The sequence below is a fragment of the Leptonychotes weddellii genome, chromosome 9 (assembly GCF_054177405.1).
Source record: "Leptonychotes weddellii isolate Sample4059 chromosome 9, ASM5417740v2, whole genome shotgun sequence".
NCBI classification, from domain to species: domain Eukaryota; kingdom Metazoa; phylum Chordata; class Mammalia; order Carnivora; family Phocidae; genus Leptonychotes; species Leptonychotes weddellii.
In genome coordinates, this window is record NC_138377.1 from 3,710,075 (window position 1) to 3,726,205 (window position 16,131).

Here is a 16,131-nt window from a genome sequence, read left to right on the forward strand (position 1 = left end):
TGGTGACGATGGTGATGGTGGTGGTGGTGGTGGTGACAGTGGTGATGGTGGTGGTGGTGGTGGTGGTGGTGGTGGTGGTGGTGACAGTGGTGACGATGGTGATGGTAGTGGTGGTGGTGATGGTGGTGGTGATGATGGTGGTGATGGTGGTGATGGTGGTGGTGGTGATGGTGGTGGTGGTGATGGTGGTAATATGAAGGTGATGGTGATAGTGGTGAAGATGTTGGATTTGATGGTGGTGATGGTGATGATAGATAATGCATTTATGGAGCACCCCCTGTGCCTGGCATTGTGCTAGATCCTTTATAAGCATTATCTCCTTCAATTCTCAGAACGACTCTATGAGGTAAATAATATTCTCACCCTCAATTTCTTAAGAGGAAAATGAGAATCAAAGAGGCTACATAATGGGCTTGTAAGTGGTGAATCCAGGACTTTAACAGAGGTGATCTAACCTTGGGTCCCTGCTTGAACTTCCAAGTCACAGCTCCTGCCAAACACACTGAGCAAGGGTGGGACAGAAACCCAGGGGCTGGCTGGGGTGGCAGAGGGAAGGTAGAAGTGTCCTGGGTTGTGTGGCAATCTTCTACTGATCTGGATGGATGGCCCCTCCACACCCTTCCCCTACAGAGTGGCCATGCCAGGCAGAGGATGAGTAGGACAGTCATGGAGGTGCTGTGATCTGGAACCTCTGGAAGGCTTTCCAGGCAGGCCTGGACCTGCGCTTGTCTACCCGACCCAAGAGATTTCAGGCACCTGAATGGTCTCTAAAGATCCTGCCTGCTGAGCCACCCCCACCAGGAAGTGACCTAGGATCTCAGCAGCTTAGGGCTACATGGCTACATCCTGCAGCTGAAACAAACTGAAAAGCAATGCCAAATAGGGTTTCTCACGTGGAAAATCTGGTTGGAGATTTTGGCAGAGCTCCGGAAATCCCAGGCAATAATGGTGCGGTCAGCAGAGTCCCGGCTCGAAGCATCTGTGCTGCTCAGAAACTCAGAGCCTTCCTGGAGGAAGAGGATGTCCAAGGTCTGCTGGATGGTCGCCTTGTAGCTTCTCACCACCTGCAAGAGTGGGCACCTATCATGCCTCAGGAGTACAGGGCAGGCACCCACAGGGAGGGCCAAGAGCCCAGCCAGCAGGTGGATCCAGTGAGAACAGTGCTGGGCTGCTAGGAGATACAGCCTTGCCTGATGGCCCCTCCCCACAGACAGTCCTCCCTGTCGCGTGCCCACCCCACGTCTACAGACACATGACCACCATCCATTAGCCACCCAGGGAGGCGTGATGATCTCTCCAATCACACCAATCCTCTAGACAGCAGCTGGTGCCTGATAAAAGCGAGCTTTGGGAAGGGCCCATTGCCCAAGGGCACCAAAAGGGCATCAATGATGGCCACTGATACCAGGCCATATATTGTGAGAGACTCTTGCTTCTAAAGACGTCACATAATTCACAGCTCACAAAACCCCAGCCTATTCTCTCTGGAATAGTAACTGTACTGCAGAAAGCCAGAGTCCTTAGAGACCATAAAGGCAGAACCACAATACACAGATTAGCTTTAAAGACACTTTTACTTATTAGCATCATGGCCAATATTTCATAGCTGCCTGTCTTGTAAACCAATGTGATTAACTATCAAGCAGTTCTTTTTTCTCCAGAGGATTTTATCACATTCACCTTCCATTCTAAAGCAACTGGTTTAGGTTGGGGGAGGGTCCCAGTATCGGGACTAACAAGTATCTCCACTTAACAAACTCACTGACAGCATGCTTTAGACTGCAATATTCAACAAGAGGCCAATACAAGGCGGCCTCAGGCCTTCGGGCTGGTCCTGGCTGGCCTGTTTACCAGCTCCCAGGGCGCCACCATGTGGCCACAGCATAAACACAGTTCTCTGGTCCCTCACCTGCTGACTGGGGAAAAAGAAGTCTTGACAAATTTTTTTTAAAAAACTGGAGTTCACAACCTCTAAAATTTTGCAGATATATTTTCTATCATCCTCTTTCAAATGTATATAAGTCAAATTCACATTACACGCAGCACTCTATAAAGTCAATTTAGGCTGTTTTGAGACCCATTCTCCAGATGAGGAACACTGAGGCTCAGAGATGTAGGCATTTGCCCAAAGTCCCACCACCAGGGTGGTGGCCTTCTCCCCATCTCTGCTGCTTCCCTGGGGCCCACAACCCAGTCTCCTACTGGCCACTCCCTACCTCCATAAATATGGAGACAATTTCCTGGGGGAGGATAGAGGCAAATGACTGCTCTTCTCTGAGCCTCTTCAGAAGCAGCCCCTAGCCAAGTTGATTTCAGGGTGAGCCCCCTGAAGCCTGAAGAGTGGTCCAGAGGCAGAAAAGAGAGGGCAGCCCTGCAGGCCTCTGAATACAGGGCAGAAAACCAGCCTGTGGCTGCCCCAGCCCTGAGCCTCACATAGTGTGGACAGGGGAGGACGTCTCTCCGTGCCCCCAGCCAGAGGGGCCCAGTGGGGGTGCTGGTGGCCAAATGCTCCACCTGCCCAGTCTGAGGCTGGGGCCTGGGGCGGTGGGGGGTGGGGGGGCATGGCGCGGCGCTGCATGCCTTCACAGTCTCCAATATGAGCTCCCTTGAGTTTGCACAACAGTCCAGCTCACAACAGTGCCACCCCAAGGCTGTGTTTGGAATCCACCTTGGCGGGGAGGGGAGGGGCGGGAGCAATGCCCATAATCATGGCTCTGGAGCAGTCTCTCTGCCGGCTCCTCCCATCCCAGCGCCATTCCAGTCACCCCTCACTTCAGCCACCCCAGGCTTCCATTGGCCCAGGCCACACTGGGCCTCGACGCCTTTCTTCCCCTTTTCCCAAAGCCCTCTCCATCACCACCGTTCAGGTGAGGGACAGGAAACCCAGAGATGGCCAGGGTAGCAACTACCAAGAGAAGAGTATGTCCGGCCCGACTCACGCCCCTGGCTGTGGCTGATGCACTGAGCAGCTTGCCCTCTCTGGTGGAGGGGGGGAGGCACGGGGTAGCCCCCAGAGCAACAGGAGCTCACACAGAATGGCCACTGGTGGGCTCACACACGCGCCGGGCACTTCCCAGCTCCCTGGCAGCGAGGACCGGGAGCTCTTGGGTGCAGGTTCCGGCCTACATGCCACAGACCCCTCTCCAGTCACAGCACCTTGATCCCCACAGGGGCCTGGGAAATGCACTGACCCAGGAAAGGAGACAGGAAGAAGAGGGCCCCCCTTGCTGCTTCTGAGTGCCAGGTAAATGGCAGCCACTGGGCAGGGGTTCCACATAAATGGTCTCATGAGGACAGCCCAGAGGTAGCTTTTCCCAGAGGGTGCGTGAAGGCCTAGAGAGGAGCATGGTGCCAGGGGCCCTCGGCCTGTCCGTGACAGAACTACCAGCGAGCCCGACACACCTGCCTCCCAAGACAAACTTTCCAGGAGAATGAAAACCGTTGTTCTGTACGTTCCTGAGAACGGATGGAAACGGCCCAATTCATTAGGGCGCCATAAAATTGAATGGCCGGGAAACAAGCCGTGTTACGGGCGATCCCTGCCAATGATGTGCTGTAAGTGGAAAGCTGACCTTTGAAGTGATCGCCGCCGAACGTGATTTACTCGCCTTCACAACTGCTCCTGCCCCGGGAAAGAGCAGAGGTGCCATTTGTGTGTCTAGCTGGTGGGTTTTATGGCAACCTTAATTACAACGACAGCTGGTGTGTCCCATCCCAGGGGCATGGGATGGTGCTGCGCGGGCCTAACTAGCTGGATCCAGAAGGGAGCCCTCCTCAGACTCTTCTGTCAGGAAGCAGATACTTGGCTGAAGGCTCTGGCTTTGGGGAAAGTGGGAGACGTAATCCACACCACGACATACTCAGGTATGAAAATCACTCAACATCCCTGAAATCTGACAACTGCTCGGCCCTCCGGACAAACGTGGGAAACTCTGGGCTGACTCTGATTCATCCTTCCTCGCATCCCTGCCACTTCCAAAGGGCGCGGGGTTGGGGCGCAGGCTGGGCTCCATTCCTGGCCCAGCTGCTGACATACTGTGTGCCTGGGGGAGTCCCTTCCCTCTCCAGGCCTGGCCTTTTGGTCATCACCACAAAGGGCTTGGACTGACAACAAGCAAACCTCTGCCTCTGGGCGCTGCTGGACCCCAGACAGGAGGACTGGGGTGCCCTAGCCCCCTGACCCCACCCCACCACTCCTCTGCACCCAAGCTTGAGGAAAGGCAAGGGGAGACACTGCTCTGGGTCCCATGGGACCCCATGCTCCCTCAGTCACCTGCCTACCCCACAGGACCGTGAGTTCCTGGGGACTGGCATCTGTCACATCTCCAGGTCGCCCTTGGGCAGCGCTGAGTCTGCACAGCGCAGGCATTACTAAGGTGTGTTGAACCGATGGCTGGATAAGTGAATGAGTGGATACACAAATGGATCAGTGAACAAAAGGACAGCTTGAAAAGCAGGGACTTTGAGGTCTCTAGCTCCCAGCAACATCCTGGCACTTGGGGCTAAGCCAGCACTTGGGGAGCCATCATCCCTGCCCTGTTAGACACCCTGGGGGATGACACTCAGTCACAGGGTCCTCCTGTAGTCCTGGACGTGGAGACAAAGGAAACCTGACTCTCAAGGAACTCTGAGGCCACGGTGGGGGTGGGAGGCAGAAGCAGAGCGCCTCATTCAATGTCACATCATCGCTGGCCCTGGGGAAGATGGTGGAGGCCTCCCTCCCCCGTGGGAGGGCCCAAGCTCTCAGGCAGACACCCTGGGGGCCTGTTGCTAAACTTCTGGGTCCCGGGCAAACCACGCCTCTCTGCTTCAGCCTCCACACCTGTAAGGTGGGGAGAGAAATGGGGCCTACAGCTTGGGAGCAAACAAAGGCAATGTGCCTGGCTAAGTGGCTGACATGAGGCAGATGCTCAGAAACCCTCTCTTCTGGGGCCAGCCAGAGCCAAAGTCCCCAGCTCAGAGCTGTGGGTCCTTGGACAAGTTCCTTCTCCCCAGAGTTCAATTCTTTCTCCCTGTAAATAAACATTGGGGTCTCTTCAAATGCTAAGATATCAGGAATCTATGCATAAAAGCAAGCTGGAGAAGGGAGCAAAGGGCCTGTTTCTATAGTTTAAATTCACACAAGTAGCCAATCACAGAGCACACCAAAAGTGCTCTGTCAATAAATTCAAAATGGGTCAGAAACTTATGTTAAAAAAAAAAAATAGAAAAGAGGACCTGATTGAGTTTTTCTACAACCTGGAGCTGGGGGAACCTTTCCTAGCCATGGCTCTGAGGCCAGAAGCAATGAGAAGAAAAATGGGTTAACCTCGCTACATGAAAATATTAATAATTTTAAAAACCATTGCACAGCACCAAAAAAAAGTAAGTAAAAATGACAAATGGGAGAAATATTTGCAACTTATATTAGAGGCAAAGGTTACTATCCCTAATACATAGTTTCTCAAAACAGGTGAGAAAGACCCAGCACCTGTACAAAAAAATGCTAGAAAAGTGAACAGAGAGTTCACATAAAAGGAAATGTAACTGGTCCTTTCATTTGCTCATAACAAGAGAAATGCAAATTTAAATTACACAGAGATACCATTTCTTACCTATCAAATTAGCAAAATCCCAGTTTGACAACACACTCCATTAGGTGGCTGTGGGGCTTTAGCTAACTGTACACACTGCTGACAGAAACACAAAACCATACAATCCCTGTGGAGAGAACTGGGGCAATATCGAGCAAACTAACACATGCCTGTTTCTCAGCAATCTGCATGACCCCGCAAAGCAACCTGTAGGAGCGATCCCAGAGGCACACTGGCAAAACCCCAAAAAGATGTAAGTACACCACCACTGAAAGCAGCAATGCTTGTAAAAATAAAAAACTGGAAATAACCCAAATGTACATCCAGAAAGGACCAGTTGAATAAACCTTAGTACATCCACATTCCAGAAGGTGATGCAGCTGCGAAGAGTGGGGCCTGCCCTCCCGCCCTGCTACGGGGCGGCCTCCAAGACAAACTGTCCAGTGAGAAAAGCCCCAGGTGGCAGAGAAACAGTGTACAAGGTGAGTGGAAGAGGGGACAGGTGTGTGGCTTGCGTCCATTAAAAACAACAGAAAGATAAACCAGAAACTAAAGAAGTAAATAAAGAGAATGGAGGAGACAGGATGAGACAGGATTAGAGATAGTACTTAGAAGATGTCTGTAAGGGGCCAGACAGTAAACAGTTTAGGGTTTGGGGGACACATACAGTTACTGCTGCGTACTCTCCTGTGTGCATGTACATGTGTGAAGGCATGTGCACAGATGTGTATGTTACAACCATTTGAGAATGTAGAAACCATTCTTTTCTTTTTTTTTTTTTTAAAGGTTTTTTTATTTATTCATTCGAGACACAGAGATACAGAGAGAGAGAGAAAGAACATGAGCAGGGGGAGAAGCAGAGGGAGGGGGGAGAAGCAGGCCCCCCGCTGAGCAGGAAGCCCGATGCGGGGCTCGATCCCAGGACCCTGGGATCATGACCAGAGCTGAAGGCAGACACTCAACCAACTGAGCCACCCAGGCGCCCCAGAAACCATTCTTTTCTTAAGATTTTATTTATTTTAGAGAGAGAGAGTGAGAGAGCACGTGCAAGCGCAAGTGGGGGGAGGGGCAGAGGAGAGAGAGAACCTCAAGCAGATGCCACGCTGAGTACAGAGCCCGACAGCGGGGCTCGATCTCAAAACCCTGAGATCGTGACCTGAGCGGAAATCAAGAGTAGGGACACTTAACCGACTGTGCCACCAGGCACCCCTAGAAACCATTCTTAGCTCAAGGATCATACCAAGCCGGTGGCAAGCCAGATCGGGCCTATGAGCTATAGTTTTCCAATTCCTTCTCTAGAGTCATGTATATATTTTATAAAATGATGCAACCAAATTAACATAAAACAGGCTCTAAGATGTGAAAGCAAAATTAAGCAAATAAAACTAACCATGTGTTGAGCTGGTGGCTTAGCCACACAAATGGGATTTATTTTGAGAGGCACTAAAGGACACTAATATAATGGCACATCCTTAGTTGAATATACATTCTGAACAGAAAATCAGTAATTTGATGGTAGATCCTAACTGGACATACTCTGGGGACCAAAAGAACCACAAGAAATCTTAAACTGTCTTCAGTCATCGCATAGCTAGTGTTGATATATATACCCCAAAAATTGTGCGAAGGCAGATAGAAATAAAAATTTCCAGTATAAAAAAGAGAAAATATATAAAACCAAAGAAGTTAAAGAAAAATTCTATAATCCTAAATTTGAATTGGGGAAAAAAAAATCAGTATTTTTTCTTTTTTAAGATTTTATTTTTAAGTAATCTCCACACCCTACAAGGGGCTCAAACTTACAATCCTGAGATCAAGAGTCACACGCTCCATCGACTGAGCCAGCCAGGAGTCCCTGATGTATTTCTTTTCTTAACAACAAAAATATTTCCTAGCTCTGTCCACAGAAGGGGCCTAGAAACAAGGAGCAACCACATCACTCAGATTACGGTCTCTAAACCCAGCTAAACCCAGAAGTGATAGATGACAGACCTCGGCACCACAACAGTGATTGTAACTGTCTAGCATACATTTAAGAAGGTAAAAGAAAGCGGGGCGCCTGGGTGGCTCAATCACTTAAGCGTCCCACTCTTGATTTCTGCTCAGGTCATGATCTCAGAGTTGTGAGATCGAGCCCTGCAAAGTTCTCTCCCTCTGCTCTTCCCCACCCCAACGTGCACTCTCTCTCCCCCTTAAAAAAAAGGGGGGGTAGAGGCAAAAGTGACCATGGTAGATAGAGACGTGGAGGATGTAGGAGTCCCCCACTGAACTTCTAGGGATGAAATACACAATGTTTGAGATGAAAAATACATTCGATGGGATTAACAGCAGATGAGCTGCTGCAGCAAAATAATAATAATAATAATGAACTAGAAGACACAGCAATTGAAATTATTCAAAACATACTGAAGAAAAAAAAAAGACTGGATTTAAAGATGAAATCTAGTTTTATTTAACCCAAAATGGAATAAGCCTGCTATGGCCTCTTATTCTCTCCTACCAATTACAACTAAAAGCTCTGGACAAAATTCACAAAGCAACTACCTAAAGCCTTTAAAGAGTAAATAACAGCAAGTGGGTTGGGGAGGGAAATAAAAATTTGCAAGGTAAGGGCCTAGATTTGTGGGGTTTGGGGGAGGGGGTTGCTTGTTTGTTGTCTTTTAACTCCTGACTTTGACAAATGGACCTACTGAATTAAGGAACTACATAGTGAGCATGGACAGCAAAAATTCTGAAATGAATCTGTCATTCTGGTCAAAGGAACATGAAAATGGGCCCCTGTAAGCCAGAGAGCATGGGGGAAATTTAAAAATATATCCTCTTGCTCTCCTGCCATGACCCAATGCCAGCCCCAACCACAGGACCGCAGTGCTCTGGGTGTGCAGCCCAAGTACATAAACCCGGGAAGGAAAACAACTGAATAGAAGAGCTGAGGGAAAGGACCTTTATTATAACAATGGTAAGGGGAAAATCCACATTATTTTCTTCCTCTATTTTCTCTGGCTACTTCGCCTTGAAAGGGATCCCAGTTACAGATATTGTGACGAGGCAGAAGGCTAACAGTCTGAGACAATGCCATCTCTCTGGGCAGAAGAACCAGGAAAGGAGGCCCTGGGCGGCCAGGCGGTGTGGGAGAAGTTCCAAAGAGGAGAGAGCTCAGAATCCTCTAGTTCTATGTGTGAACTGACAGGCACCCCAGAACAATCCCTAAGCAATACAGTCATGGAACACACTCTCAGAAGCACAGCCAAAACTAGGAGAAGCAGAATACCATATAACCACTGCCCAAGTCTGAAACTAACCCCTTCGTGGCCCAGCATCACAAACGGTTTGAAGACTGCAATGAAAATGGAACCACTGCCCAAAGAAAGGGAGAAAGAATTTGGAATCTGAATCTAACGTGGTCACTCGCCTGTTAAGACAGACAAATCACTATTCTCCATAGAACTTTAATAGGACCCAGGATTTTACAATATTCAAAACGTGCAGGATATATTCTGAAGTTACTTGACATATAAAGAATCAGGAAAATGTAAATAGTAACCACCACAAAAGAGAAATGATAGATGTCAGCCCTGAAGTGACCCAGATGATGGAATTATCAGACACATTTAAATAGCGATTATAATAATCCTCAATGATATAAACACTCTTTTTTAAAAATATATATTATTTATTTATCTGACAGAGAGAGAGTGTGTGTGCATGAGCAGGGGGAGCAGGAGAGGGAGAAGCAGGCTCCCCACTGAGCAGATAACCCAATGCAGGCCTCGATCCCAGGACCCTGGGATCATGACCCGAGCCAAAGGCAGACACTTAACAACTGAGCCACCCAGGCGCCCCAAATAAAATCTTTTTAAAAAAGATTGAAAAGCAATGGAAATACCAAATATGCAGGGAAATAGAACATACTTTTCTATTATTAAAATATTTTAAAAATAATTTGCCGTTTCCAGCAAACATAACAATGTATTGTGGGGACTGTAATAGATGTAGAAATAAAATGTATGCCAACAACAACACAAAGACTATTAAGGGGAAAACTGAAGATCTGTACATTGTAAGATGCTCACACAAAACGTAGAGATCTAATAGGATCTGAGGGTGGGCTGATAAGATAAAGACCTATACTATGAACTCTAAAGCAACCACTAAAAGTAAAAAACAGCACAAATCCACAGATTAAAAAAGCAACAAAACAGATAAGATGAAATCATAGAAATACTAGTTCATCCAAGAGAAAAGGGGAACAAAACACAAAAACAAAGGAGAGAAGAGAACAGGTGCAACAAATGAAAACAAGATGGTGAGTTGAAACCCAAACATGCCAATGATTGCATTAAATGAAAACAGGATGAATACACCAGCTCAAAGGAAAAGACTGGTACACAGAACTAAACTAAAGATCAAGATCCAACTAAGTGCTGCCTACAAGAAACACATTTTACTTATTTTTTTAAAGTTTGTTTGTCATCTGCGGGTCAGGTCATGATCCCGGGGTCCTGGAATCAAGCCCCTCATCAGGCTCCCTGCTCAGCAGGGAGTCTCCTTTTACCTCTCCCTGCTCATGAGTGCTCTCTCACACGCGCTCTCTCTCTCAAATAAATAAATAAAATCTTAAAAAATAATAAAATAAATAAGTTTATTATTTTTAAAGATTTTTACATTTAATTTTTTAAAGATTTTTATTTATTTGACAGAGAGAGAGAGACAGCAAGAGAGGGAACACAAACAGAGGGAGTGGGAGAGGGAGAAGCAGTCTTCCCGCTGAGCAGGGAACCTGATGTGGGGCTCGATCCCAGGACCCTGGGATCATGACCTGAGCCGAAGGCAGACACTTAACCATCTGAGCCACCCAGGCGCCCCAGATTTCTTTTATTTTAGAGAGAGCAAGAGGTGGGGAGGGCAGAGAGAGAGGGAAAGAGAATCCACAAGCAGACTCCCCACTGAGCGCAGAGCCCCATTCAGGGCTCAATCTCACAACCCTGAGATCATGACCTGAGCCGAAATCAAGAGTCAGGTGCTTAACCGACTGAGCCACCCAGGCCCCCCATTTATTTATTTTTAAGTAATCTCTACACCCAATGTGGGGCTTGAACTCAAAACCCTGAGATCAAGAGTTGCATGCTCTTCCAACTGAGCCAGCCAGGTGTCCTGAAACACATTTTAAATATAAAGACAGAAACAGGTTAAAAGTAAACACATGGCAAAAGATGTATCATGCTGACAGTTATCAAAGTAAACCAGGAACGCCGAGGTTAATGACAGAGGAGATTTCAGAATAAAGAATATTATCAGGGATAAACAAAGTCTTTCCATAATGATTAAAGAATCAATTCATCAGGGAAACAACAATCTTCAATGGTTATGTACCTAATAACAGAGCCTCAAAATAAGCGAAGGAAAACTAATAGAACTTAAAAAGGAAATAAGACAAATTCACTCTTCTAGTCACAAATTTCAACCAGCTGCTCTTAACTAAGAGAACAAATGGACAGAAATATTAGAAAGGATACAGAAGACTTGAATAACACGATTTGCTAACTCAATCTAATTGAGACGTATACAACATTACTCTCAACAACAGGAGAATAAACATTATTTTCAATTACACACAGAACATTTACTAAGGTAGACCAGATTCTAGAACGTCAAACAAGTCTCAATAAACTTAAAAGGATTTAAACACACAATGTATGCTCTGTGCCACAACGGAATTAAAAATCAATAAAAGATATCTGGAAAATTCCCAAGTATTTGGAATCTAAATAGCACACTCCTGCAATAATCCATGGACCAAGAAGAAATAAAAAAGGTATTAGAAAGTATTTTTTTCATGAATAAAAATGAAAGCACAATATATCAACAGTTGTGTTAATGTAGCTGCAACACCCAGAGGGAAATTAACACAACAGTCTCCCCTTTCCCACGGTTTTGCTTTCCAGAGTTTCAGTCACGGAGGTCAACTGTGGTCTGGATGCAGATGATCCTCCTTCTGACATACTGTCAGAAGGTCAGTGGTAGCCTAACGCTACGTCACAGTGCCCATGTCACTTACTTCACCTCATCACACAGGCATTTTATCATCTCCTATCATCACAAGAAAAGGAAGGGTAAGTACAGTTTAATAAGATCTTTTGAGAAAGAGACCACATTCACATAACTCATATTATATTGTTATAACTAAGTTGTTATAATTGTTCTATTTTATTGGGTATTGTTGCTAATCTATTACTGTACCTAATTTATAAAGTAAACTTTATCATAAGCATGTATTTATAGGAAAAAACATAGTAGATAGTATGTATATACAGGGTTCAGTCCCATCCCTGGTTTCAGGCAGCCACTGGGGGTCTTGGAACATATCCCTCATGGATAAGGGGAAGCTCCTGTGGTACTGATCTAGGTTAGAAAAGAACAGAAGTCTCAACTTCTACTTTAAGAAACTAGAAAAAGAATATAAAGTTAAACCCAAGGTTTAAGCAGAAGGAAATATTTAAGAAATCATTAAATTTTTAAAAGGAAAAGAAATAAAGAAAATCAATGAAACAAAAATCTGGTACTTTGAAAAGGTCAACAAAATTAACAAGCCTCTAGACAATTTATGCCAAAAAATTAGATAATTTTGATGAAAGAAAAAAGCTTCTCGAAGGACACAAACTACCAAAGGTCACTCAAAGAGAAAGAGAACACTGGAATAACCCTATATTTATTAAATAAATTTTATCTGAGATTTCAAATCTTCCCCAAAAGAAAATTTCAGGCTAAGATGACTTCACTAGTCAATTCCAGCAAATGTTACAGAAGAAATAATAGCAACTCTAAACAAACTCTTCCAGCAAACTGGGGAGAAAGGAACAATCCCAAAGTCATTCTATGAGGCCAGCATTGCCCTGATATCAAAAGGAGACAAAGATATTACCAGAGAAGTACAGATCAATATGCCTTTGAACACAGATGTGAAAATTCTTAACACATTTTAGCCAACAGAATCCCAAATTATATAAAGGGGATAATAAATCATGATCAAGTGGAGTTTATCCCAAGAATCCAAGGTTGTTTTAATAACTAAAAAATCTATTGACAAAATCCACCATATTAACTGAGTAAATAGGAAAAACATTATCCCTCAAAAGATGTCAGAAAAGCAACTGACAAAATCCAGCAGTAATTCACGATAACAATACTCAACAAACTAGGAATAAAAGGGAATGTCCTCAAATTCATAGGGGCATCTACAAAAACACATAGCTAACATATGTAACTGTGAAAAAAAATGAATACTTCCCCTATAATACTGGGAACAAGGCAAGGATGTCCACCCTCGCCACTTCATTTCAACATGGGTCTAGAGGCTTAAGCCAATGCAATAAGTTGGAAGGAAGGGATAGAACGCAGCATGGGAGGGAGGAAGAAATGGCACCCAGATTGGAAAAAAAGAATTAAAGCTGCCTTTATTCACAGATGAAATGGTCATCTTTGCAGAAAATACAACAGTATCTACAAAAAAGCAACTAGAACTAATAAATGACAGAGTTATGGAATTCAAGGTGAATACACAAAAATCAGTGTATTTCTATATACCAACAATATACAATCAGAAATTGAAATTTTATAATACTACTTACAATAGTGTAAAAATATAAATACTTAGGGATAAACCTAACAACAATGTGAAAGAGTTATACAGTAAAAACTACAATAAGACACTGGTGAAAGAAATTAAACTAGATTTTTTTTTAAAAGATTTATTCATTTGAGAGAGAGAGAGAGCATGCACACGTGAGGAGGGTGGGTAGAGGCAGAGGGAGAGAGAGGTAGAGAAGCAGACTCCTCGCTGAGCACAGAGCCCTATGCAGGGCTCAATCCCAGGACCCTGAGATCATGGCCCGAGCAAAAATCAAGTCAGACAATTAATCGACGGAGCGACCCAGGCGCCCCAACCTAGATTTAAATAAATGGAAAAGTATACTATGTTTATGGATTGGAAGATTCAAAATTGTTAAGAATTCAATTCTCCTCCAAAATTGATTGGTACATTACATACAATATCATTCAAAGTTCAAGAAGGCCTTTTTTTGGTAGAAAATTGACAAAGTGATTATAAAATTGAAATATAAGTGCAAAGAACCTAGAATAGGCAAAATAATTTTGAAAAAAAAAAACCTGGAAGACTTATACTACCTGATTTCAAGACTCATTAGATGAAAATAATGAGAAAGATAACAAGAAAACAATGGGGTATTGGTGTAAAGACAAAGAAAGCAATGGGAGAGACAAGATTACAAAAATAGACCTACACATATTCAGTCAACTAATTTTCCATTGCAAAGGTGTGGGTATTGTTTTCAACAAATGTTGCAGTAATACTGAATATCCACATGCAAAACCAGGAATTTCCATCCATTACCTTGCACCATGTGCAAAAATTAATATGAGATGGACCACAGACTAATATAAAACCCAAAACTATACAACCTCTGAAAATAAACACAGAAGCAAATCTTCGTGGCCATAGGTTAGGCAAAGTTTGATTAGACGCAACACTAACAGCATGATCAGAAAAGAAAAACATTGGGAAATTAAACTTTATCAAAAATTTTAAATTCTGCTCTTCCAAAAATATAAGAATGAAAATACAACCCATGCACTGGAAGGAAGTATTTGCAAATCATACATGTAATAAACATGTATGTAAAGAACTCTCAAAACTCAGTAACACAGAAACAGTCTGATTTTTTTTTAATGGACAAGAAACTTAAACAGACATTTAAAAATATACATACAGATGGCAAAGAAGCTCATGAAAAGATGCACAACATCAGTAGTCATTTGAGAAATGCAAATTAAAACCACAGTGAGATGCCACTACACTCATTTCAGAATGGCTAAATTTAAAAGGCCTATCATAGCAAGTGTTGGCTATGATGCAGAGCAATCACATTGTGTGCAGACCCTCACACAATGTTTGTGGGACTGTAAAATAGTGCAACCATTTAGAAAACTGGAAGTTTCTTCAAATTTAAACATATACCAGCATATGACCTAGACATTCTAATCCTAGGTATTTACCCAATATCTTAAGTCTGCTCAGGCTGCCATAAAAAGGTACCACAGTTTGGGGCTTAAACAACAGACATTTATTATCTCACAATCCTGGAGGCGGGGAGTCTAAGATCAAGGTGCCCGCAGGGCTGGTTTCTGCTGAGGCCTCTCTCCTTGGCTTGAAGACTCCGACTTCTTGCCATGTCCCCATGAGGCCTTTTCTCTGCAGCACAGAGAAAGCTCTGTTGTCACTTCCTCTTCTTTTAAAGACACCGGTCCTACTGGATTAGGGCCTCACCTTTACGACCACATTTAACCTGAATTATCTCTTTAAAGGCCCTATACAGTCACACTAGGGGTAGGGCTTCAACATATAAATGGGAGAGGGGCACAATGTAGTCTGTAACACCCAAAGAAATGAAAACATGTACTCACTAAAAGGCTTGCACATGAATGTTCATAGTAACTTTATTTGTAATAACCAAAAGCTGGAAACAACTCAATGCCCATCAATAGTAAATAGATGAACTATGGCATATCCTACTATGGTGGAATCCTACTTATCAATATGATGGGATAAAATATTATTTGTACACACAATAACATGGATCAATCTCAAATAATTATGCTGAATGGGGAAAAAAGCCACATTAAAAAAGAGTACATACCCTATGACTATATTTACACAAAAAATTCTGGAAAATGGAAACTAATTTATTTTTTTTTATTTTTTTTTTTTAAAGATTTTATTTATTTATTTGAGAGAGAGAGAAAGCATGAGGTGGGGAGGGTCAGAGGGAGAAGCAGACTCCTCGCTGAGCAAGGAGCCCAATGCGGGACTCGATCCCGGGACTCCAGGATCATGACCTGAGCCGAAGGCAGTCGCTTAACCAACTGAGCCACCCAGGCGCCCTGGAAACTAATTTATAATGACAAAACAGATCAGTGGGTGCCTGAAGACAAGTGTAAGGCATGGAAGGGCAGGAGAAGAAATTACAAAGGAGCACAAAAACGTTTGAAGATGATGGATATATCACTTAATTTGACTGTGGTGATGGTTCCATGGACGTATACATATGTCAAAATTTATTAAGCTGTATACTTCAAATATGCAGTTTAATGTAGGTCAATTATACTTCCATAAAGGTATTTTCATAAAGGGCTGACATGGAAAAAACAAAGGCAAAATAAAGATGTTTTTATAAACAAAAACTGAGATAATTCACCACCAGGAAGTCTGTATTACAAGAAATGTTAAAATAAGTTCTTCAGACTGGGGGAATGACACCAGATTGGTACTGAGATCAACAGGAAGGAAAAATAATGAAAAATAATAAATAATTAATAAATAAATAGTAACAACAAATGAAATATAATGAATGAATGAAAGTAATAATAAAAAGTAATGAAACAAAGGCATCTGGGTGGCTCAGTTGGTTAAGAGTCTGCCTTCGGCTAAGGTCGTGATCCCAGGGGTCCTGGGATGGAGCCTTGTATCTTTCACTTGCTCTTG

The 16,131-nt window shown here is 43.9% G+C and overlaps 1 protein-coding gene across 12 annotated transcripts in view; it reads right to left on the bottom strand.

The window, feature by feature from the left end:
* WDR25 (WD repeat domain 25) overlaps window positions 1-16,131 on the bottom strand; it is a 140,864-nt gene that overhangs the window by 3,404 nt on the left and 121,329 nt on the right. For all 12 annotated transcript variants that reach the window (XM_081829929.1, XM_081829937.1, XM_081829936.1 and 9 more), the window contains one exon: window positions 894-1,064. In XM_081829929.1, coding sequence (XP_081686055.1) covers window positions 894-1,064 — 171 coding nt within the window. The remainder of the gene's footprint in view (window positions 1-893; window positions 1,065-16,131) is intronic.